This window comes from Medicago sativa, chromosome 8, assembly GCF_051527215.1.
Source record: "Medicago sativa cultivar Bolivia chromosome 8, Bolivia_mono, whole genome shotgun sequence".
NCBI classification, from domain to species: Eukaryota; Viridiplantae; Streptophyta; class Magnoliopsida; order Fabales; family Fabaceae; genus Medicago; species Medicago sativa.
The window spans coordinates 64,138,165-64,164,440 of record NC_140756.1 but is presented as its reverse complement, the minus strand read 5'-3'; the positions used below and the strand labels follow the sequence as shown (position 1 = coordinate 64,164,440).

General features: G+C 32.2%; 2 protein-coding genes and 1 pseudogene across 2 annotated transcripts; all 3 read left to right on the top strand.

The window, feature by feature from the left end:
- Positions 1 to 6,292: 6,292 nt before the first annotated feature.
- Positions 6,293 to 10,455, top strand: LOC146900461 (uncharacterized; annotated as a pseudogene).
- A 6,863-nt stretch (positions 10,456 to 17,318) lies between these two features.
- Positions 17,319 to 19,317, top strand: LOC146900460 (uncharacterized). The gene has a single exon (XM_085732612.1). The coding sequence runs from the start codon at positions 17,628 to 17,630 to the stop codon at positions 19,146 to 19,148; it is 1,521 nt and encodes a 506-aa protein (XP_085588738.1). The 5' UTR covers positions 17,319 to 17,627; the 3' UTR covers positions 19,149 to 19,317.
- Positions 19,318 to 19,459: 142 nt separating this feature from the next.
- On the top strand, positions 19,460 to 25,829 carry LOC146900459 (NDR1/HIN1-like protein 12). Its single transcript, XM_085732613.1, has one exon. It carries the CDS (start codon positions 24,985 to 24,987, stop codon positions 25,594 to 25,596), a length of 612 nt encoding a protein of 203 aa, XP_085588739.1. The 5' UTR covers positions 19,460 to 24,984; the 3' UTR covers positions 25,597 to 25,829.
- Positions 25,830 to 26,276: the final 447 nt, after the last annotated feature.

Genomic DNA, 26,276 nt, shown 5'->3' with positions numbered 1-26,276 from the left:
AAAAATGTTCCGATCAACCAAGAACAACCCAACCAAGATGAAAAACCCAACAAGGTTTTTGCAGCATTTGCATGAACCAATGCCAGTACAACAATCTAACTTTAACCAGATCTAAGATGGTCATAGTCTCATCTTTTCTCTACTTGAAAAAAAATAAAACAATCTCATGCATACCTTATAATCATAAAGGACAAACTACAATATATCCTTAAAATCAATCCTTCTAGTAAAAACTTGAAGAAAAAAAATAAAAGATATTTAAAATTCGCCAAAAAATTCACACTAATATATAATACCCAAATTTATAAGCGCATATATGTTTATCCATTAAAAGGTAAAGAGACTAAAATAAAGAATGAAAGAGAGATTAGGAAAGACCAGATCCTCTATGGATGCAATATAGTATTACATCCGTAGACTCACTCGAAATCTAACACTCTCTACAACTGCAACATCATACTTTAACAGCAGATTATCTAATATTTGATCAAAAAGTAGCAACTTACAGCTTCATACCCAAAATCCTTATGTTAAGGAAAATTTGGTGGTGAATTATGGCCCACACCAGGACTGTGACCAGGACTAGTTGGACGAAAAGCATCACCTTGACTATCCTTGTCATCACTTTTGGCATAAAAACCAATGGAAGGAGCTTGTGGACTCCTCAACAAAACTCTTGGAATTATTGGTGGTGCTTGAATATTCTTCCCTAACACTTCCATCAAACCAAAATTTTGTACAAGAATGAGAAAAACAAGAAAGCTTAACATAATGGTTTTCTTTGCCATGAAGCTCACTATAGAGTAAGAGAGAATTAATTAAAACTAGTTAAGTGATGATGATGGTTGTTAATTGAGAGTGGTAATGGTATTTAACATGAGATTCTATAAGGTCCCACGTGCGACGATATTCTTGTGTTTCAACATGGTGATAAAATAAGGGATTAATTGCACATGGATGTGTCGCTTAAATATTGTTCATGGTAGAGAAAGATAATAAAGGTGTAAGCACTCGAATATTTTCTCAGAGAAGTAAGTCCAACGTTTCTTGGCTATCCTAGTGATTTCCTATTTAAGGCATAACTTTTAATCAAAGTTGTTAAAGTAAAAGAGGGTTGATCATGAGATTAGACAACACTAAGAACAATTTGATTTTTAATAATATGTGATCTTGGTTACTCTGCTTGATTAAGAAAATGCTAAATTCTTCCACTATGTAAACTATCTTCTCTCCATCTCATGGTTTTGGCTGTGTGGAAAAACTGCGGATCACTTTACAACTTATGTTGTTGGTGTACGGTTGTTAGAATATTGAAGTGCAAGGACATGCTTCTTTTTAATTCATACTATCGTACCCTCAATTTAGAGAAGATTATAATGACCGATGATAATTAATACTCCCTCCGTCCCGGAATATCTGACTCATTTACTAAAAAAAAGTGTCCCAAAATAACTGAGTCATTTCAATTTTCAATACAACTTTCATCATTTCCAATACAATATAACTCTAATTAATACTACTTTCATCATTTCCAATTCAATATATTCTATTTTCCCCTTTATTTATACATTTTTCTTAATCTGTGTGAAAAACCAAACTGACTCAGATATTCCGGGACGGAGGAGTATAAAATGAAAATGTTAATGGCAAAATTTAAGGAATAGTACACTTCACGATTTGAATTCTCTTCATTGGAAATTCTATCAAGTTTTCATAAAGTGAAATCTCAATCATCAAACATGAGAGAGAAAGTAAAAGAAAGAGAAGTGGTTGTTGTACTTTAATAGTGGAGATTGAAAATAGAGAACAGTGATTAAACATTTATTTGTATTCAGCTTAGTAGACTTCATAATTAACCAAAAATCATCGTATTTAAATACCCAATTGTGCTCAAAATTGGACATTTGCTTCTATTGAGATCCTTACTTTATCATCTAAAATAGTGACTTTTCAAAATGTAAATCATTTTGAATAGGGCAGTGCTATTTATGGCGAGAGAATGTCTCACGAAGGTTCCACGAATAGTTAAGTAACCAATAAAATCTCTATCCTGGCCAGAAAACACGGTGAGTGGTGGCCGTAAATTTAGAAAGACTTTCAATTACGTCAATCGTGATATTGTCGTGGTCATATTCCTCGGGATGTTAAGCATTACCCTTTTGAATAAGGCAGTGCTATTTACCGCGAGAGAGTGTTTCACGAAGGTTCCACGAATAGTTAAGTAACCAATAAAATCTCTATCCTGGCCGGAAATCACAGTGAGTATTGGCTGTAAATTTAGAAAGACTTTCATTTCAGTCATGATATTGTCGTGGTCATATTCCTCGAGATGTTAAGCATTACCCTTTGATAACCTCGATTGCTTAACAAAAATAGGGGGTGATGATGTGTCACATTAAGTGTCTCATTGCTTCACACACCATGGTACACGTAGATGCCATCTCAAATGTTGCTTTCAACACAAATGTCAGGAGCAAAATTGACATATATTAGCATGCTTTCCATTGAAATTCTAATGTATATTGTCCGTTCTCTACTTTATTGTTGTTTTATTTCCCTTTCTTCAACTTAGCACGATCCATTAGGGAAATCAGCAAGAATCTCCAACTCTTTTCTTCTTTCTTTTCTCCCAAAAGTAAATCTCAAAAATAAGAAAATAATACTCCCTCCGTCCTGGAATATCTGATCCATTTACTAAAAAAAAGTATCCCAAAATAACTGAGCCATTTCAATTTTCAATACAATTTTCATCATTCCCAATACAATATAACTCTAATTAATCTACTTTCATCATTCCCAATTCAATATATTCCACTTTCCCCTTTATTTATACATTTTTCTTAATCTGTGTGAAAAACCAAACTGACTCAGATATACCGGCACGGAGGGAGTAACAAACAACAGGAATACCATGAAACTACGGCAAAAAAGCTCAAAAGGGTTTCTCTTTTTGGACTTACTTGATTCTTGCGTAGAGGTGGAAATACAGCCAGACCTAGAAAATGGAGTAGAGAGAGCATTTTGCATAAGCATATTTTTTTCAACAATTTAAACTAGGGAAATGCTAAACGGTGCCCCGGGATACAGGTTAAGGATCCTAAAAAAGGAAATTATATAATAGTTATTGCATTGAAAATTATGTAATTAATATTAAAAAAGTCAAAAATATTTCCTATTATGATAATAATTACCTTTTTTGGCATCCTTAAGAGTGCCTCGGGGCACCGGTTAGCATGACCCATTTAATTATCATGTACAATATTGCACATACTAGGCAAACCTAAACAATATTCTATTAATGAGTGATCTATTTGTAAAAATAATTTGTTTCAAAATGAGTGATCTATTTGTAAAAATAATTTGTTTCAAAATGAATGATCAATTTAATTTTCAATACAACATTTTTTTTTTGAAGAAGATAAAATGAAGAAGCTAAATTAACCCACTCAAATTAGCATCAGAGAGAATGGAACCTGTGACCTTGAGGAGGAGCACACTCCCAAGTCCCAAGGCCAATATACCACCAGACTAACCCAAATGGGTTAATTTTCAATACAACATTAATTACTTCTTTTAATTGTATACTCTAATTAATAGTATTACTTACACCGCACTCAATTCAACATCTTTCACTTTATATTTATGATAATAATAAATACATCAATATTTAACAAAGCTAATTTTAAAAAAAATACTACCTCCGTTCCTTTTTAAGTGTCACTTTTTAACATTTTACACAAACCAAGACACTCAATAAATGTTACTTTTTCTTATACAATAATCTATACTTTTACTATAATAGCCTTAGTCATTTAATATCTTATTTCATATATTTCTCTCTCCACAATAAATAACTAAGGGTAATGTTGGTAAAACAACATTTATTGTTGCATTGAACTTTGAAAGTGACAGTTAAATAGGAACAAAAAATTTCTCCAAAAGTGACACTTAAAAAGGAACGGAGGTAGTATTACTTTCTATATTTTATTTATACTCATACATTTTTTTTGTTCACTCTCCAGTCATAGGGAAAATAGTTATTAATACGTATGAAATGATGAAAGGGTTAAATATGTTTTTGGTCCCTATAAAATTGTGACCTTCTAAGTTTAGTCCTTACTTAATTTTAATAGCTTTTTTAATCCCTATAAAAAAATTTACTTATAATTTTAGTCCCTGCTAAAATAAATTTTGTTTAATTATCCTTAAACTCTTAAATTTTTTAACGATTCTTTTTATACAAGTTTAGAACACTATGAAAGGTTCATTTACTAAAATCTATAATTTTTTAACATGAAATAAATTAAATATGAATTTTTTAAAACGACAAAAGTTTAAGATATAAGTAACAAAAATATGGACGTAGAAATCAAATTTTTGCGATATTTTTTTCGGAGGACCTTTTAATAACGTTCTTAACACGCCTGTAAAAAATTGTTGAAAAACTTAAGAGTTTAAGCATAAATTAAACAAATTTGGATTGAGTAAGGACTAATATTGAGTGCAGAAATTTTTTGTAGGGATTAAAAATGCTATTAAAATTAAGTAAGGACTAAACTTACAAGGTCGCAATTTTGTAGGGACCAAAAACATAATTAACCCATGATGAAATGTGTGTGGAAAGAGGGGAAGCACTTGGGTGACATAATGTCACCGTGATATTAAATCTGGGCCACACAACACATACAACACATCTGGGCCACACAACACAACACCTTTGTGTGACCCAGATTTAATGTCACGGTGACATTATGTCACCCAAGTATTTTCCGTGGAAAGAGGACGTAGTAGGTCATGTTGTTTTTGAATGTTTCAACCGGTGCTAATGATAAGATAAAGTCTTCTTCAGAGCATGGGCTACATAATTGTTCGTTAGTCAATGGAAAATATTTCTTGAACACTTATGATCTATTCTACATTTTGATGGAGAAATGATTAGAGAAAGTAATATGATAGATGTAATATGTTAGTGATGTAACTCACTTAGATTGACATAGTGGTATTAACTTGAGACCTAGGAGTGTGCTCCTCTTCAAGGTTTTAGATTCGATTATCTTCAATGCCAGTTAAAGTGGGTTAGTTTAGTTTCTTATAAAAAAATGTTAGTGATGTGATGAAAATAGAGATAGAGAAAAAAAAACAAGATGTTGAATTATGTATAAAAATTAAAAGTGTACAAATATCATTATTAGAAGTCAATATATGTGTTTTTTATGGTATTATTTTGGTTAGCCCAATTTTAAGTTTTTCTTTTTATTATTTATTATCTCTTTCCATCACATAGTAACATCATTGTTTAGTCTATTTTTAAAAGCAGTTCACATATGATGCTGGATTTATGATATTCAGATATCATATCAGTACTCTAATGAAACTTTAATGATTTAATCTAATATAATAGTAAAAAGATATGTCTTACATATTGAGAGGTTCTCGATTTGAGTCCGTCAATATCTTTAGAGAAGAGTAAATGTAAATTCATTTATAAATTATCTGAGTTTGTCTTTCCTATCTTGAACCGGGACATCTTTGACTCTAAATTTTCTTCATAAGAAGATATTACTCTTATGAAATTAAGAGGCAATAACAAATTAATGGTACAATACAAGGTTTCTTCTAATTTCGGCTAGCATGCTCACTGAAAGAGGTACCGTTGATAAATGAAGAATTAATAAAATACTTCAATTTGTGAGTTAAGATAACACCACTACTAGGTTGAAGTGCAACTTTATTATGTATATATATTAATATTATAATGATAATGAATTAATGATGCTCTTCTCAAAATAAAAGGTTGAAGTGCAACTTTATTATGTATATATATTAATATTATAATGATAATGAATTAATGATGCTCTTATGAAAATAAAATATCTTGTAATGATGAATAATGATCTTGCTTTCCACAACTCGTGATGAAGTTTAAAGTAGCATTGCGTGAGACTATCGTGCATATAGCTTGTCGCACATTCGAATTAACGAGGAATCTCTGCAAATATAAATTGTTTTATCAGCAGCTTTCATATAGTGCATATATTAATATATACATTTGGTCAAAAAAAAATATATACATGAGAAATGTTAACTTGTGCCCTCAAGACACAAGTTAATGAAACAAATATAGAAATAACTCATTGGAATGTGTCCATTACATTTAATTTTTAGCTTTTTAATGAGTTGAATGCACAAAATTTTATAAAATATTTCTTCTTTTAGGTTCTTAACATGTGCCCTAAAAGCACAAGTTAACACTACCCTATATACATATATCAATACATACAAGTGTACGTATATGGGGTCCAGGTATGTGACGTATATCACACTTTTCATTTCATTAATAAACAAGGTGAAATAGTCAACGTGAGCTTACTTTATTAGCGGGGAAATAGTCACTTTAGTCCCTGAATGGGAAGCGATTCGTCAATTTAGTCCCTGAATGCAGAGAAACTTCAAAATAGTCCCTGAATGTAAACTCTGTTAGTCAATTTCGTCCCTGACGTTAAATAGGTATGTTAACGATGACGTGGCGGCTGATGTGGCAATATGATAACTGCCACGTAAGATTGTGACTTGGCAAAACGTAAACACGTGGCAAAACGTAGTCACTTTAGTCCCTGAATCGGAAGATATTCGTCACTTTAGTCCCTGAATGCAGATAAATTGCAAAATAGTCCCTGAATGTAGACTTTGTTAGTCAATTTAGTCCCTGAATGCAAACTTCATTAGTCAATTTAGTCCCTGAATGTAGACTTTGTTAGTCACTTTAGTCCCTGAAATTGACCATGCAGTGACTGTTTTGCAATTACTCTTCATTCATGGACTAAAGTGACGATTCCTCTCCCATTCAGGGACTAAAGTGACTAATTCCCCATTTGTTGCTTTGAATCTTCAGCTTTTCCAGCTTAGATTGTTGCATTGGACATAGAGGTCCACTTATGTTGGCCAACTTCAATCGGTTTGATGTCATAGTTCTCATTATGTATGACCTTATCTCCTCTAATAAAGTCACAATCGGTTTCGCTCGGTATTTCAAAATACTTGAGTTAAACCCCTCACAAGTATTGTTGCATACATTATCAATCTTAGGATCAATACTAAAAAATGGGGAATTAGTCACTTTAGTCCCTGAATCGGAAGAGAGTCGTCACTTTAGTCCCTGAATGCAGATAAATTGTAAAACAGTCCCTACATGGTCAATTTCAGGGACTAAAGTGACTAACGGAGTCTACATTCAGGGACTATTTTGCAATTTATCTGCATTCAGGGACTAAAGTGATGAATCTCTTCCGATTCAGGGACTAAAGTGACTAATTCCCCAATCTTACGTGGCAGTTATCATATTGCCACATCAGCCGCCACGTCATCGTTAACAGACCTATTTAACGTCAGGGACGAAATTGACTAACAGAGTTTACATTCAGGGACTATTTTGAAGTTTCTCTGCATTCAGGGACTAAATTGACGAATTGCTTCCCATTCAGGGACTAAAATGACTATTTCCCCCTTTATTAGCTGGGACATTATAGAATTAATTGAGATTAGTACTTCTCACAACTACCACACCTATTCATCTTAAGAGGTAAATTTTTAGTTACTAGACTATTTTTTTGTGGTGGCTGGAGTTCGAACCCCGAACCTTGCATATTTTATGCATTGTCTTATCAACTGAGCTAAACTCACGTGGACAGTCACTAGACTATTTAATAAAAAAGGTGAAATATTCATTTTCATTTATTAATATGCAATAAATAGCCATAATAGTTCATCAATTATTAGTTCATCAATGTATTGAAATTGCAAAATATGCGTTCTGTTAGTTGAAATAGTCTCTATCGTTAAAATAGTCATCAATGCTAACAATAACTTTTTGGGTTAATAGTGTTTTTGGCCTCAGTAATATAGTGCACTTTTGGTTTAAGCTCCTGCAAAATTTTTTTTTTAGATTCCACCCTTGAAAAATGAAGATTCTTCAGGATTGGCCCCTGACCCCAATGTGTGAGCAGAATCTCCTACGTGGCAGTGACGTGTCAATTTTTTTTTCCATGCCACGCGTGTAAATTAATGTACACGTCATTTAAAATTAAAAAAATAAAAAATTCTAGAAAAATTAATAAAAATGAAAAAAAATCTGAAAAAATACGGAAATTTTTTTAAAAAATTCTGGAAAAATTAATAAAAATAAAAAATGATTAAAAAAATAAAATAATCTAATAAAATGAAAAAATTCTGGTAAAATTAATAAAAATAAAAAATGATTAAAAAAATAAAATAATTTAATAAAATGAAAAATAATTAAAAAAATTCTGAAAAATTAATAAAAATAAAAATAAAATCTGGAAAAGATTAATATATATCGAAATTTTCTAAAAATTAATATATTTAGAAAAAGAAATCATATATCCAAAATTTTTTCAATAACGGAAAAATGGAAAAAATTCATATTTTTTTATTTGGTTCAAAAGTAAGAAGTTTTATTTTAATCTTTTCCAGAATTTTTTTCAAAAATTTGGTTTTTGTAAATATGATTAATCTTTTTTCAAAAATTTCATTTTTTTAAAAATGATTAATCTTTTTAATTTTTTTTGAAAATTTCGAAATTTTTTAAATTTTTTCCAGAATTTTTTCAAAATTTTTTATTTTACCATATTTTTTTATTTTTTTAATCATTTTTTATTTTTATTAATTTTTCAGAATTTTTTCATTTTATTAGATTATTTTTTTTTATTAATTTTTCAAAAAAAATTCATTATTTTTCATTTTATTAGATTATTTTATTTTTTTAGTAATTTTTTATTTTTATTAATTTTTTCAGATTTTTTTTCATTTTTATTAATTTTTCTAGAATTTTAATTTTTTTATTTTTAATTAAAAAAAATGCCACGTGTACCCCAATAAAAAAATAATTATACAGTCAGCGTGACACGTCATCAAAAAAGGTGACGTAGCATGCCACATCATTGCCACGTAGGAGATTCTGCTGACTCATTGGGGTCAGGGGCCAATCCTGAATAATCTTCATTTTTCAAGGGCGGAATCTAAAAAAAAAATTTACAGGGGCTAAAACCAAAAGTGCACCATATTACAGGGGCTAAAAACACTATTAACCCTAACTTTTTTTATATAAGAAATGATATGAATTAAGTACATATAAGACTGATATGACAATAAGTACATTGAAGGATAGATATGACAATAAATAAATATATTGAGAGACTGATAATAGGAAAATTGTCTGGGTTGACCGAGAATCTGTTTGTAAGACTAAGGAGGTTGGTGGTTTGGGGGTACGGAGAATAAAAGAATTTAACATTGCTTTGTTAGGTAAATGGTGTTGGAGGTGTCTAGTGGATAGGGATGAGTTGTGGTTTAAGGTCTTGTCTTCTCGTTATGGAGAGGATAATGGTCGCCTTAAAGAAGGAGGAAGGAGGGGATCTGCATGGTGGCGAGAGATTGTGAAAATTCAGGCGGGTATAGGTGTGAAAGGTGGGAGTTGGTTTGAAGCGAATGTAAAGAAAGTTGTGGGGTAATGGTTTCAATACGTATTTTTGGTCGGATTATTGGGTAGGGTCGTCGAAGTTGATGGAAGGTTTCCGGAGGTTATATGATTTGTCTATTCATAAAGACAAGACGGTGGGAGAGATGTGTGCTTTGGGTTGGAATGACAGAGGGGATGCTTGGGGTTGGAGGCGTAGGTTATTGGCCTGGGATGAGGAGTTAATGGGGGAACTTATGATTTAACTGGCTAATGTGTCTTTACCGGATTCTAGACAGGATGTTTGGTTGTGGCGTCCAAATGCAGGTGATGGCTATAATGTGCGTGGTGTGTATCAAATGCTTATGAGGCAAGAGATGCACGATCATGATGATATATTGGATGCGGTGTGGCACAAAAGTGTTCCTTTAAAGATTTCTATATGCGCGTGGCGTGTTTTCCGTAATAGGTGGCCTACAAAGAACAATTTATGGCGTCGCGAAGTTATTCCCCTTGACTCTCAACAACTTTGTGTTTCAGGTTGTGGACAAAATGAGACGGCAACACATTTAATCATTCATTGTTCTACTTTTGGCTCTCTTTGGCAACTGGTGAAGAATTGGATTGGTGTGTTTTCTGTGGATCCCCATAATGTTATGGATCATTTTCACCAATTCATTTATTCCACTGGTGGATATAATTCTCGCCGTTCATTTCTTCAATTAATTTGGCTCTGTTGTATTTGAGTTATTTGGAGTGAACGGAACCATAGGTTGTTCTCTAATAAAGTTAAATCAGTAGTGCAGCTTATGGAGAAGGTGAAAATCACTTCTTTTACCTGGTTGAAAGCTAGAAATGTTTGCTTTCCTTTTGGTTATCATATGTGGTGGCATCAACCCAGTGGCGGAGCCAGGAAATTTATGGAGCCCGGGCAAAAAATTTATCGCAAATTCACATGTGACATAATATATAAACAGTCATAAATCGAAATAAAAGAGGTTCCTCATTTTGTCAACAAACGTACAATTTAAAATAGGATTATTAATTGAAAATGACTATGTAATATACGTGAATTCCGAAAACTTAGAGACGAGTTAATAACGTTAAAATATGGCTTTACACCGAAAAAATTATAAATTTTCGACAAACGACAAATTAATTATGAATTTTTAAAGTGTCAAAAACTCAAAAAACAAAACATCGAAAATCTCGACCTATAAATCGAATTTTGAGCTCATTATTTCCAGAAACATCTATAAAAATACATAAAAAGGATCTGTAAAGTTTTATAGCATTTTGAAGTCGTTTAAATATATTTTGATTTTACAACCAAAACGTGCAAAATTGAAATTTTATTCCGCGTAAGCGTATACTCACAAGTCAAATTTAGTTCCCTATTTTGTAGGCATGACTAGAACATGATAAGAATTTTCACAATGAAATTTTGTAGTTTTTAAACGAGATACAAATTAATTATAAATTGTTTAAGAAATTAATAATTATGAGGGAATAAAAATTCATAATTAATTTATCCCTAGTCAAAGAAATTTAATTTTTTGTGTAAAGCTATATTATAACATGCTAAACGTGTATGAAAAAAAATAGTAAAAAAATTCAACCTGTAGGTCATATTTTTAGACTACGCGTATATTATAGGGTGGTCAAAAATAAGAAGAAATTCTAGTTACAATGCTAGAATATATGTTTTGTATTTTACAGGGTCATTTTTCAGACATGTATATTACAGGGTCAATTTGAACAATTAACCCGTTAAAATAAGAGAGATGAACCTGTCAATAGTGTGCTAAATAAAATTAGGAGGTAAATGTCTTTTCCGAACCTATTTGTATGTGAGAATTTTTCAAATTTTGCCCAAATTTTTCTTTTTGTAAGTGTGTTAATGGGCTTTTGGATTGGGTCTAATGTGCAAAAATTATCGATCGAGCCCGAGAGACCGCCCGGGGTCGCTGGGCGGTGAAACCGCCCCTGCATCAACCCCTAGTTTGTTTGGGGATTGGTTGACCGTTGTTCTGCTTTTTTGGACTTATTTGGACTGGTTTTTGTAATTGTGCTCTGCTTCTTTTTGTACTCCTTTGTGCTAGGAAGCAAATGCTTTTGTTAATATATCTCATTTTGGCTTGTTAAAAAAAAAACATAGCATTTTAATGTCGAAGACTATTTTAACTAACATAATGAACAATGACAATTTTAAAATTTTAATACAATAAAACATTATTATAGTTACTCATTAGTCATTACACATTCATGACGAAATGATTATTTTCTCTAATAAACAATAATCAATGAGCTACTGGTGTATGTTATCAATGAGCTACTGGTGTATGTTATAATGGAGTAATACTTTAGTGTCTGATTTACTTGATACTTTTTTCTTAAAGGTACTTATACTTAATATGAAGTGATTACTTGATACATAATCTTTTAATTTTTTTTTACTTGATACATAATAATTTTTGGAAAATGTTAACAAATGTTTTGAAACACTTTTTAAGGATATTAAATGGAAATTTTTTTATGAAAATTTATGCATTCAATGTATTAAAATTTAGTGTTTTTGTTTTTTAAAGAATAATTATTTAATTTAGAATGCTTAAAGAGTGATTCAGAAGAACTCATTAGCAAGACCGGTAAGAGATGTATGAATTACACTCCCTTATTTTTTGTTATAATATACACCCCTTCTTTGAAAGTAGAAACCTAAAATAAATTATACCATTAGCTGCTAAGAGATGTTTGATTACAATCTCCTCCCCTAAGAATTATTTATGTACTACATTTTAATTCATTTTTACGTAAATAAATATTTTTATGATATCTAAAAATTTTGATCCACCATTCAGAAAAGGATTTTTTTAATTTCAATGTAAGTGATAAATTTTTATTATTAATTAATGATTTAAAATATAAAATAAATTTTTTGAAGGAAAAATAAATTTTTAAATGCCCATATTTTATTTCTTTTAGTAATTTCTAAAAATTTTGATCCACCATTCAGAAAAGGATTTTTTTAATTTCAATGTAAGTGATAAATTTTTATTATTAATTAATGATTTAAAATATAAAATAAATTTTTTGAAGGAAAAATAAATTTTTAAATGCCCATATTTTATTTCTTTTAGTAATTTTTTAAAATAATTTATTATGCATCGTTGCATATTTTATAATAATGTTTAAAACTATATAATAATGATATTGTATATAAATAATAGAGAAAAATATTATTCGAATTTTGATTATAATAAATTACATATGTTAATGATATTGTATATAAAAAAAAGAGAAAACTATTATTCGAATTTTGATTATAATAAAATGGATCCATGTCATTTTTTACTGTCATGTGTGTGTTAATTTTTTTGTTGTTATAATATTAATAATAAATAAATAAATAAATTTTTTTAAGAGATTTTAACATTACAAGAGAGGTGGTTGTAATTCAAGCTTTTCTTTATGAGAAATGTAATTTTTGCTAATACGTTTTTCATAAAAAGGGATATGAGTGTGGTGGCCGGGGTTCGAACCCCGGACCTTGCATATTTTATGCATTATCCATACCAACTGAGCTATGCTCACGATGACATATGAGTGTATATTTTGACATAACATAAGAGGGGAGAATAATTTAAACATCTTTAAAAAGATGTGAGTGTAATTTATCCTTTTCTTAGGAGAGGAAAGTGTAATTTACCTTTTTTTTTAAATGGTTGTAATCATTTTTTTTTATTTGGTGTAGTTTTTTTTTCACATTGTCCATTAATATTAGGGTTAATAGGTCTTTACCCCCCTGTAATATAAGTCATTTCCAGTTTTCCCCTGTAATTTTTTTTTTTGATTTACCCCCTGAAAAAAAAAATTTGTTTTGATTTACCCCCCTAATAGGCCAAACAAAAACCAATTTTATTTTATTTTTTTTCAAGAAATTTTCGTTTTTGTTTGGCCTATTAGGGGGTAAATCAAAACAATTTTTTTTACAAAGGGGTAAATCAAAAAAAAATTACAGGGGAAAAACCAGAAATGACCTATATTACAGGGGGTAAAGACCTATTAACCCTTAATATTAATGTGAATGTGAAGAACATGAGATAACATAAATCAAGTTTCCGTTATTGATGAAGTGTAATGACAAAGTTACATCAATAAGAGCTAAGAAGAAAGAGAAAAGATATGCATGTGATGTGAAGTGCTATGTGACACACATTCATTGACCAATATGTCATATAACGTTGGTATCCCAATGGTACACAAGTAGTATCCCTCATACAATAACTTCTTCCAATTGTAGATAACATATGACTAATTAACTGCTTGTGTAACTAACTCTAGATCACACAAATATATCCAATTGAGATAAACTAATTTGTACAATAATAGCTCCTTTCAAGTTGGACTATGGATAGAAGTATAGAACATAGATCCAACTTGGCCAACAAGCAAAATACGCAAGGGAACAAAGAGGTTTAGTGAATGCGTTAGCAAGTTGTGAACATAGGGCACAAAAAGTTGCATAGTAAGTGTGAGAAGTTTTTGAAAAAGAAACTAATAGGGACACTTAAATTTGAGGAGAGGACTAGGGAGTCTAAGATACATAAGTGTGATGATTCAAGATACATCTAATTCCAACGAAATAAAAATTTTCTACTCATACTCATGGTAACTTTACACAAATGAGAGGAACTGGTATGAAAATAGGATACAAGGGCGATTCCTCAACTCCTACTTGTAATTCCACCTTGATTTTGCATTTATTGTCTTTCTCCATTTTCAAAGTGTATATCCTCCCCAAATGAAGTGTTTAGATATATTTATAGATGCAAGGTAAGGATGGTTTCGCTAAGAAAATTTGATGTTGCCTTAGAGGAATGGTCTTTCTTGATCATGAAGTAATGTGGGTTATTCTCATCATAGTACTCTTTAAACTCTCACAATTCTTTAAGAAAAATCATCTCTTTGTTGTCCTCGTGAGTTTAGCTCAGTTGGTAAGGACATTACATAATTTATGCAGGGGGCTGTGGTTTGAACTCCGGACACCCCACTTCTCCACATTTAATTGCGTGAGCTCCAACCACTAGGCTACTAGACAAAAAAAAAATCATCCCTTTGCTAAGTGAATTCTCGGTGTATTACTTCCAAACTTTTTGCCCTGAATTCACTAAGCTATTGCCAACTCGCTTAGCGAATTTTCCACAGTCCTGAATCTTCAATCTTTGGCTAAGTGCTCTTTGTTAGCTCCTCATCTTTGAGTGTTTATTCTCTTAAATCTAATTATTTCCACATTTCGTTAACATCTTTGAGTGTTAATAGCTTAGTGAAGGGGTTAATAGAGGCTATTAGTAAAAAGATGAAGGGGTTAATAGAGGCTATTAGTCCCTCAATAATTACTCAAAGATGTTAAATCATTGAGGGACTAATATGACAATGTTAACGAAATATTTTTAACATAAGAGACTATTTTGACTAACATAATTTTGACTAATCAAAAACTATTTTGAAATTTCGATATATTGAGACTATTGTGACTATTCGTTAAATAGTTAGGGACCAAAATGACTATTACCTCAATTTTTGTTGAAAATTGCTTTTCTGACATTCACAACTTCACAATGACACAAGTAAATGACTAAATTACCCCAACAGTAGTTAACTACCGCTGGCATATCCGGCAGCAGTTAACTACCGCTGGGCCCCAGTGGTAGTTAACTACCGCTGAATTCATTTTGCCAAATTCTCAACATATTCAACTACCAATTTGTCCGGTAATTTTTTTGATGGGAGGCCTGCTCATGTGAGTTCTGCAAAGTAAGCAGCATCAACACACAACCAGCCTATCACTCATCCACAAATTACCAAACATTGAGAAAGAAGAGGTGTATAAATCACATATTCACGTGGCCACTATTAAAATTAGTTTTCTCTTGTTTCTCACCCTCGGCCACCAGCAACTACACCTCTTCTTCTTTCTGCAACTTCCTCTTGTTCTTCTTCCAAACTAATATCTCTCAAATAATTGGCTTGTCCCGTCCCTCTCTCTTCCATAATTTCCAATTGGAGTTGAATTTTAAGAATGGGGATTTTAAAATTATTAATTCTGATAACAAATTAAGTATGAATGACATGCAAAAATCTAAGAAATTGAAGATTCTAAGTTTTTAAGGTATTGGTTGTTCTTATTCTTTTGCTCAATGTTTGTTGGATGTTCAACAAATTGAACTCGAAACTTGAATGAGTGTGGTTTTAGGAGTGTTCTGTTGAAAAACAATCATGCATTTTCTTTTGGGTTATGTGAACAGGGTGAAAAGGATGAATATGAGGAACTTGCAGAAATTTTTTGTTCTTCAGCGGTAGCTAACTACCGCTAGGGCTCAGCGATAGTTAACTACTGCCGGATCTCAACGGTAGTTAACTACCGCTGGGGGCATTTAAGTATTTTACTTGTGTCATTGTGAAGTTTTTTATGTCATTTTTGTTTTGTTTTAGCCCTCTAGTTCCCAACCGATCCGGAGTTCGGTCGTGATGTAAGTATAGTCTGGTCAAGAATTGTTACACCTAAGAATCTAACGCTGATTTCCAAATGATTCGCTCTGGTGGAACTTATTAACCACTTGAGTCCAACTATTTGGTATATACTCCATTGGAGTATAAAAGGAAATTTACTTCAATCGCACATGTGGGTAAAAAACTTTCACTTTTTTTTTTTTTTTAAGAAGCCAAATTAACCTACCAAAATTGACACCGGATATAATCAACCTAGGATCTTGAGTGGAGCGCATTCTAAGGTATCAAGCCAACACCACCTCACATTTAATGATTGTGTAATATGATAAAAGAAATCAATCTCATTTAATGATTACCATAATCCATATCAAACTCAATTTCAGTTATGCATTTTTAGTTGTATCTGTTTTTTCTACCGCACTTAATTGTTTGTAGAAAAAAATATCATTTTTGGCATTATCATCAAATACTTTTCGTAATTTTTTTTTTTAAATATTATTACTATTGTAATGATGTTGTTCCTTTTTAATAAGTTTTAACAATTGTTTATTTATAATTTAAATTTCTATTGCAATGATGTTTCTATTTTAATGGGAGGGATTTATAGTATTTTTAATTAATAATTTAATTAACAGAGTATAAGGATAAACTTGTAATTACAATAATTTAAATGAAGGATAAAAATGAACGTGAAAAATGTAATCCAAAATCATGTATCTTTTTTTTTTCTTTTCCGTTAAGTAGTTTAGGGGACTAGAATTTCACCATTATAAAGTGAATAAGTGAGAAATTCATGGTTCAAACCCCAACCCTCTATATATAATGCAATGTCCATGACAATTGAGCTATCATGGGAAGAATCATGTATCTCTATTATATATAAGCATATAGATAGGGATATGTATAGAATAATGAAATGCCTTAAATTTGCTTGCATCATAAAATAAGAATGAAAAAGACTTAATTGTAATCTTGATCCCTCTATTTTCACCCATTCACAAAATTGGACCCCCTATTTTAAAATCATCCAATTTTGGTCCTCAATCAAATTTTTGTATTAAAAAAATGGTAATTTGATATATTTTAAATGATTTAACATACGATCCGATGATGTGAAGTGATCAACAATTATGAAATTAAAAAAAAATTATTCAAAACCTTAGTTTTACCATTTTTTAAGTAAAAATATCTAATGAAGAGACAAAATCAGATATTTTAAATGAGTGAAAATAGATGAACCAAAATATTTAAAAAAAAAACCATAATTTCATACTATCTAAGAAAACAATATTTCCTTACAAAAAACAATATTTTTTTTGTTATAATTAGAGAACAAAATATATATTTTTTTTTCAGAGGAGAGAACAAAGTTTTAATCCATACGCAATTTTCAAAGTTTATGTCAATGATGAAACTAATGTTTTTGGCCAAATAATCCCAGAACGAAAGTCCCATCTCTAAGATTGAAAACGCATGAATTCAATCTCTAGATTCTCTCTACCCTCAATTTCCAATCTCTCAGTTTCATCCGGTGACTCATCACTCGACTGAACTTCATCAACCAAAACCTCCGCAACTCTAAGGTACCATAATTCTTCGAATGCTCTTTCCATTAATTTTCACTTAATTCATCAATCTCAACATGGAACCAGTTTCAAAAAACCCTAGAACAACAAAATCTTCAAGATACTCGTCAAAATTCAAAAACCCTAACAAAAATTCAACCCCAAATTCCAAACCCAATGAATTCCCATCTCATCTTGACACCCCAAACGTATCATCAACAGCTAGAACCCTTTGCAATCTCCTCACAAGAACATCACCTCAGGATATTGATAATGCGTTATCATCATCCGGGATTCATCCTTCTGAAGAATGTGTTCATGAGGTTTTGAAACTTTCTTATAATTATCCGTCGTCGGCTATCAAGTTCTTTAGGTGGGCTGGGCGTTTGAGAAAACACTCGGCACTCGCCTGGAACTTGATGGTTGATCTGCTGGGCCGGAACCAGCTTTTTGAACCTATGTGGGATGCCGTTAGGACTATGAAACAGGAAGGTGTGCTGTCATTGCCCACCTTTGTTTCGGTTTTTCAAAGTTATTGTATGGCTGGTAGGGTTAATGAGGCGGTTATGAGTTTTGATGTGATGGATAGGTATGATGTTGAGAAGAATGTTGTCGCGGTTAATTCTTTGCTTAGCGCGATTTGTAGAGAAGAGAATCAAACTTCAGTGGGTGTGGAGTTTTTAGAGAAAAAGGTTAAGGGAAAGGGTGAATGGGGAAAGGGTGAATGGAAGATTGAGTTGGATGGGGATAGTTATGCCATATTGCTTGAAGGGTGGGAGAAGGAAGGGAATGCTGCTAAAGCTAAAACTACTTTTGGTGAGATGGTGATTCGTGTTGGTTGGAGTCAAGATAATGTAGCAGCTTACGACGCATTTTTGATGACTTTACTTCGGGCTTTGCAGTTGGATGAGGTCGTGGGGTTTCTTAAAGTTATGAAGGACCATGACTGCTTTCCAGGTTTGAAATTCTTTACCAATGCTCTTGATGTGCTTGTTAAGCGTAACGATGCTGCTCATGCCATCCCTTTGTGGGATGTCATGGTTGTTAGTGGACTATTGCCTAACTTGATCATGTATAATGCCATGATTGGGTTGCTTTGCAACAATGACGAGATTGATCACGCGTTTCGCCTGCTCGATGAGATGGTTCTACATGGCGCTTTTCCCGACTCTTTGACTTATAACATGATTTTTGAGTGCTTAGTGAAGAACAAAAAAGTTCGTGAAACGGAGAGGTTCTTTGCTGAGATGATCAAGAATGAGTGGTTGCCCACGGCTTCTAATTGTGCTGTAGCCATTGAAATGTTGTTTGATTGTGATGACCCTGATGCAGCACTTGAGATTTGGAGTTACATGGTTGAAACTCGCGTCAGGGTGCTTGATGTGAGTGCAAACATGGTGCTTATTGGTCTTTGCAAATTGAAAAGACTATCAGAGGTTAGAAGGTTTGCTGAAGAAATGCTTGATAAAAGGATCACCATATATGATTCTACAATGAGCAAGTTGAAGGAAGCATTCTATAAAGAGAGTAGAAGTGCAAGTGCAAGAGACAAATTTGATGCTATTTACAGGAGATGGAAAGCTCATGTCAAGTTGTAATCTAGAAAATGTTTTCTTTCTTTTGTGTTTTACAATAGTTTTACACTTCATCTTTGGTGCCTCTTGTGTCAGAGATGCTCTGCATTTGCTTGTTCTTGACTTGGCTTCTGAAAACAGTATTCATCAAATTTTATCATTCCAACTCCATGGTAGCCTTTCCTTGACAAAATTTTGTTGCATTGGGTTTCTTTTTTGGACAATTCATTGCTTTCTCTTTATAACAAATTATTTAGATATTCGAGGTTCGTCACACTCTGCTACTTGATATGAACGTGTGATTCATGAATTGTAGCTCATTGCATGAATATTTTTAGAGTTAAGTGTCGCCATATTATAAAACAATTAGCGTAGCAGGGATGAGGATGTTGCGTTGGATGTGTGGTAAGACTAGACGGGATAGAATTAGAAATGACGACATTAGAGAGATAGTTCGAGTAGCACCTGTAGTAGAAAAGATGATAGAAACTAGACTTATGTGGTTTGGGGTAGAGAGAAGACTTGTGGGTAGATTAGATCGAGGGGATTCAGATCACTAGAGGTAGGGTTAGACCTAGAAAAACTATAAGAGAAACTATTAGAAATGATATAGAGATATGAGTTCGAGAAAGATATTGTTTTTAATAGAACACTATGGTGTCGTTTGATTCATGTAGCCGACCCCACATAACGCTTAATTGTTGTTGTTGTTGTTGTTTATGCAAATACCTGCATTTGTTTATGATTGTCGGTTGTTCCTGCACTGATTTTTGGTTCACATTTTGTCGTACCAGCAGTTCTTTTTTTGGCCTTCTCATAGAAGTTAGTATAACAACAAAGCTGCAACTTGGGTTTGCTTGTTCCATGCTCCTACTTAAATTTTTTATTATCACTCACTAGTGTAAAGATGGGCACTAACATGACTATCCTTTCGCTTTTATTGGCAACGGACAATAAAATTGTAAAAATAATTAAGCGAAGGGTAAAATTGGAAGAAAAATGTTACACCAAGACATAGTTTTTATTTTTTATTTTTTATATAAGGCCAAAATAAGCTTTTACATAGTGTCACAATATTTTTCCTATTATTGGATTATTCCTCTTATTGTTGTGGATTGTTTTATTTTAATGCGATTTAACTAATTTTTTAATTGATAATTTAAATAAAAATGATAAGTTAGATGAATGAATAAAATTGGAAAGGAAAAATCCAACCCAACAGGGTTTATCCCATTTATATATTGGTATAGATAAAGGCTTGAATGCAAGTTCATCATGCTATTGCTCTATCATATTTTATACTTCTATCATGGATGTCAATGTGTTGGTGTGGATGAGGCCATAATTTGATATGCCCGCCAGATTCATAAAAATGAAGATTTAAATGATGAAGATCAGTCAGTGATGGATTTTCTTTTAGGGTTCATTATGAATTGAGAAATCTTTCAACATGTCTCTTTTCTCAAAAAAGGTATATATCTGTTGGACTATATTTTTGTCAGTTTTGCACATTTAGAATGACAGTTCCTATAAACTATGAATGAAGAGATAAACCTTTGTAAGCCAAGTTATTTCTCGTATTCTCTGTGTTCATTTGCAAGACTCTCATGTGGCTAGCTCCTCATGGATAACTTACAGACCAAAATACCTCATTTGAAGTGATCAATCCACAATTATTTTTATTTTTTTTTCATTAGGCCACCAACTATAGCCCAACAGTGTTGGGCTTGAAGGGAACTCGATTCCCATATTGAAAAGAGATAAGGCTTGAATACAGTTTATAAAGAAGGACATCCTTCACCGTACAACTTGTAAGTTACAAGCATGTTTTGTAAGGATGAGTACCCAATCTAAAAAATCTATCATACTATTTGAGCTGGAGTTTGCAGGCATGTTGTGGGTTTTAAATTTGCATTTGTATCAATGTTTTAAATTTACAACTTGTTGAATATCGGCCAAGGCGGATATTCAATAGACCGCCATACAATGGTGGTTGCGTGGCGGATTTCATTTGGCAGAGCCATGGTGGCCCCAAGAAGGTAACAACGGCCATGGCTGCACAGCAGAAAATGTAATAAAACTGAAACAACTTGTACTAGATTGTGTAACGTCGACCCAAATAAGTTAAAACCCTAAAAACAACTACTTTAGCCTCTTTTCTCTCTGCTCTCTACTCTCTGTTCTTTTCCTTCTTGCTGCGTGTGATTGTGCGACCACCCTCCAACTGCAAAGACTGCTCATCTGCGACTGCCACCCAGCTCTAAGTTCCCTCTTCCTGTGTTCTCGCCTCTTTGAGTGGTGTGTTCTCTTCTCTCTGCTGCTCTCTGTTTTTCATTCTTCTTCTGTTTCTTATATTGTTTCTTTATTTGTTTTTCATTTTCTGAATTATTATTATTATTTTCTATACAATTATTTATTTGCTCTGTTTCTTTCTTTATTTTCTACTTTATTTCTTTTTCCATTTCATACTCTATGTTTTTATATATATGTTTGATTTCTTATTTATATATTACCACATTTTTTTGCTCCATTTATACATATTCTGATTCCATCTATTTAGTTTATTTGCTTCACTTTTTTAAATTTATTTTTCTGTTTTTGTTCTTGCTCTGTTTATTTCTTCTTCTGTTTAAGCTGTTTAAACTTCTTTTTCTGTTTTCATTTTAAATTCTGTTTTTTAAAGGATGTTAGTCTTACCAAGGGTTTAAATTGTTTTTTTTTTTAATTTTTTATAATTCTGTTTTAAAATTTGACAAATGATATTTTCTATCAATTAAGTCTATGGTTCTTGACATATATTGAAAGTCTTTTGGTGTTTTATTATTTTTTTTTTTCTTTGTTGTGTATGTATTAAGTTTTTCAATTTTCCTGCCATGCTTCTACCTAGGCCATTACGCCATTCGCCAATTGTTGTTTATGGAGGATTTTTAACTTGGTTGAAGTTTACTCTTTTTTGAGAAGGGTTCGTAGTTTAGGATATGTTGGCCTTGCTATGCATAGCCAGCCGGTCCCAAGCCCAGATCAAAAGAGAGGGTTGTGTTAGGCCATTGACAACCAACGTAAAACTTAATCGAATCTCTCTGACATGGATCAAATATGTTTGTAGTTTAGGATTATGGTTTGTAGTTATCAATATTTTTCATTTGATATAAACACACGTTTCATGTGATACATCATACATTACACTTTTGTACACCTGGGCAAAGAATGTGCCACAAATTGAGTGTTTCTAGCTTTCTAGATCTTTCTGGTTGATAACTGATCAGCAACTCATCCTTTTCTCATACAGAGCCCATTTACGAGTCTGTTTTTTCAGTTGGGAACAGTTTAGTGTAAGCTTTAAAAGCTACTGAACTTCCAGTAAGCCTTTGGTCGGAGCTATGGTAGTAATCATATACAGCCTACCAATGAGGATTGCTCTTAGCATGAATCACACCTAAGCATGTCAAGCAAAGTGCTTTGGTACTTACCGGCTAAACCAACTAATGGTAGCTACCAGTAAAACATCATTGTGTCATATAGTGTAGCTACTAGCTCCTGTGACGTCTGCCTTTGAAGGCGGTGATATGACAGGAATTTGGCGTTTATAGGTGCCTAAGTCTAACATCAGTCGTATAAGATGCTCGAGAGAATACTTAAGGGGCTTGGTTTTCCTCCTGGACAACTAGCTTTTAAGGGAGCGTTCCCGATTTGAGCATGTATCAAAGGACTTACAAAGATTTTGTTGTTATATATCACGAACTAATTAGTACACCCACTCTTTGTTTTATTTGATTAGTAATAGCATCCCAGGACGCTGATCTGACAATCTTCTGCTTGTGGTGGCGGATGTATTGGACTGCTGGTTGTCAGTGGTTACTTTTCCTGTTTGCAGAAAAAATGAACCAGAGTAAGGAAAAATATTAAATTATGACTAAAGATAATGCAGTAAAGACAAGCTTTAAGTCCAGGTTCATAGTACACTGCATAGAAACATTTCCGTGTTCATTTCTTTTGTTTAACTTGCTTTTGTCTCTGTAACCTTTGATTTTCTGTGAATGTGAAAGTTGTCTACGTGATTACATTTCAAAGGTGAAGGGTCTGCAGAGTGCAGACTGCAGTTCTCATTAGAAACAATAGACCAGCCACTTATTTTTGCTGCAGATTATTTTTACTCATAGTCTTTGTATCAAAATGTTATTTTACATTCATCAGAATTCAGAACCTATTTATATTAGCTTGTATATAGAAATAGCTTATTTGCTCAATTGACCAATAACTTGAGATGGTTAACTGTTGCAGTAAGGAGCAGAAGTCTTAATTCTTAGATTTCCGCTGAATTCCAGGGTGTTCTTGTTTGGTATGTATTGTAAATGGTCAACATTACAATAATTAATTTGGAATGCTTCAAACTAGACAAATGTGTGACTTATTTTATTTTATTATTTTAATTATTATAGTTTGTTTGATTCAGTTTTCAGTTACATATTAAGAATGTTTTGGGATGGTATCATGCTGTGAGTCAGTTATCCTTATGTCTTATGTTGGACAATTCTACTGTATCCAGTTTTTATTTAAAAAGAGAGTTTAGAGAGAGTTTACCATACCTTAGTCAATTAGGTTTCTAGTATAATCTCTTACTTTCAGCAAATGATCTTTGTGTACAGTTTTTATTTAGAAGAGAGAATGAGATTGTACTTTACATTTAAAAGGGAGAATGAGATTGTACTTTACCTTTGTCGATTAGGTTTATTGTATAATGTCCGCTCAGATGGACTGATTTACTTTCAGCAAATAGGCAGGTGTTCAATTTCTGTCTCAGTTTTGGGTTTGTCTCAATCACTCTGATTTTGCTTTTCCAGAAATGTATGTCCGCAACGACATCCGCTCCTGTGTATTACAAAGAATATATGCAATAATCCTCTTTCCATTTTGTAGATTATGTAAATTATTTTTCCCTTAATATGATCCCCCAGCAAACTTTGATTTAAGCTCCAAAAATTTCTGAGATTTTAGACATATAATACCTGAAGTTTAAGGCTTTGGAATTGGATCTGCTATTTACGAAAACTAAACTCAACAAAAGCTGTTTTGTTTTTTGGTTTTCAGACAGGAATCTTAGTTTATTACAACTTTAATCAATTTGTTTTAAAATTTGCATAATATTTTACAAGAGTAAAGTGTCTTGAGTGATGAGTTTACACGGCAACTTTTGTGGTTAAAAGCAGGATTCTTCTATTTGGCACTTCATTTATCTGGCCACTTTCTGATTTTTGCTTTGTCATTAGCTGTGAGGAAATTCAAACAGAAGAAGCCTCGTAATTTTCTCAGGGGATTGTAATTATACATGATAGTTGTATTGATTTGGTATTATAAATTTATTAAATGTAAGCACTTAAGCAATTTTAGAAGCTCATACTACAAAAATTGGTCTAGTAAACTTTGATATTAAATTTGTTGTACTAGTATACATGCAAACTATGTTATTCAATTAGTTTTTTTGTTTTTATTTAAAAGTTTATAGGACTGATTGTGATCTGATATTTTGTTGAATTTATACCCTTAGTGTGCAAGTTTGGTATTTTACTTTTTGTTAGTAAAGCACTCCCAAGATTCTTAGTTGTTGAGAAGCTTATACCGTACGTGCAACAAAATATATATGCATAAATCAGATGCTTTACAAGTGAGGAAAGCATGATACCAAACCTTCAGACCAATTAGAATCAAAAGAGGTCAAATTCTCTGCAAGATTCTCAAAGGAAAACTTAGTACCCTTTTCCAACAACATAAAATTGAACAGAAAATAAGTAAGTATATGTTTTAGTCCCTTAAGTTCAATGTCATTTCTTTATTTTCACCAAAACTTACTGTTGTACACAATATGACTGTATTCAAGAGAAAATTGGAAGTGGCTTCTGTTGGCCACACCAAACCATTTGTTTGGCTAGCAGCTATCATCTGCACAATTTTTGCCATAGCTGTGACTATTACTGGCATTGTAGTGTTCATTGGTTACATAGTGATTCATCCAAGAGCACCTATAATCAGTGTCACCAATGCTCATTTAGATCTTCTAAGAAATGATCATGCTGGTCTACTGCAAACTCAGTTAAGCATTGTTGTGACTGCTTATAATGGAAATGCAAAGGCTCATGCAACATTTTCTAAGATAACATTTAGTCTTAGCTTTCAAGGTCAAGGTATAGCTGTGCTTGTTGCTGATTCATTTGACGTACCGAAAAACAGTACAAATGATCTTAGATATGTTGTTCGGTCATCGTCGATTCCATTAACTCCTGACCAAATTGATAAAATTGATGAGTCTTGGAAAAGAAATGAGATTGTTTTTGATTTCAAGGGTGCTGCTAGGACTAGGTGGAGGATAGGTCCTTTTCGTTCTGTTAAATATTCTTGTCATTTGAATTGTTACCTCAAGTTTCGTCCCTTGAATGGTAGTTATATACATTCCAAGTGCTCATCCAAATCAAAATGATTCTTTTTACCCGTTTTCTCACCTCATCTTTATTCTGTAGATTATGTTCAGCTTTTATATTTTGATTTTGACTTCTTGTTTATACATATAGATATAGATTTTAAGGCAATAAAACTGAGTATTTTTTTAGAGTTTTTAAGGAAGTTCATAGCTTTGAACTCTAGTTAATTGTATTCCTCTATCCGTGTATGAGACAAGTTTATGTTTATCAAATTTAGTTTGGTTTGCTGAAATCGCTTGTTCTTCTTTTGCTGATTTAACTTATGCCTTATTTTAGCGATTTTAATCCCTAATGTTTTAGGGATTTAAATCAATAGATTTGAAAAATTAAGAAAATGTAGTCGAAACATATTTTAAATAATTTTAAAAGTTAAATTTTTATTTATGTTAATAATATTAGGATCTTTAGTCATTGACTCATTAGTCATTGACACATGTTATATCTCATTGTATTATCCTATAATATAAATTTGTCTTCTATTGTAACAGAAATCACATTATTGAAGATTATAATACAATATAATCCCTCTTCTTTTCTCTCTTTTTTGATAAATGGAGAGGATTCTTACTCATTTTTAACATGTGTTAGTTTTAATTTTGTATCAATGATTATTGGCAATACTATTGAAATTTCATCAACTGTAATCAAAGCCTCATAGATACTCCACTATTCAAATCAT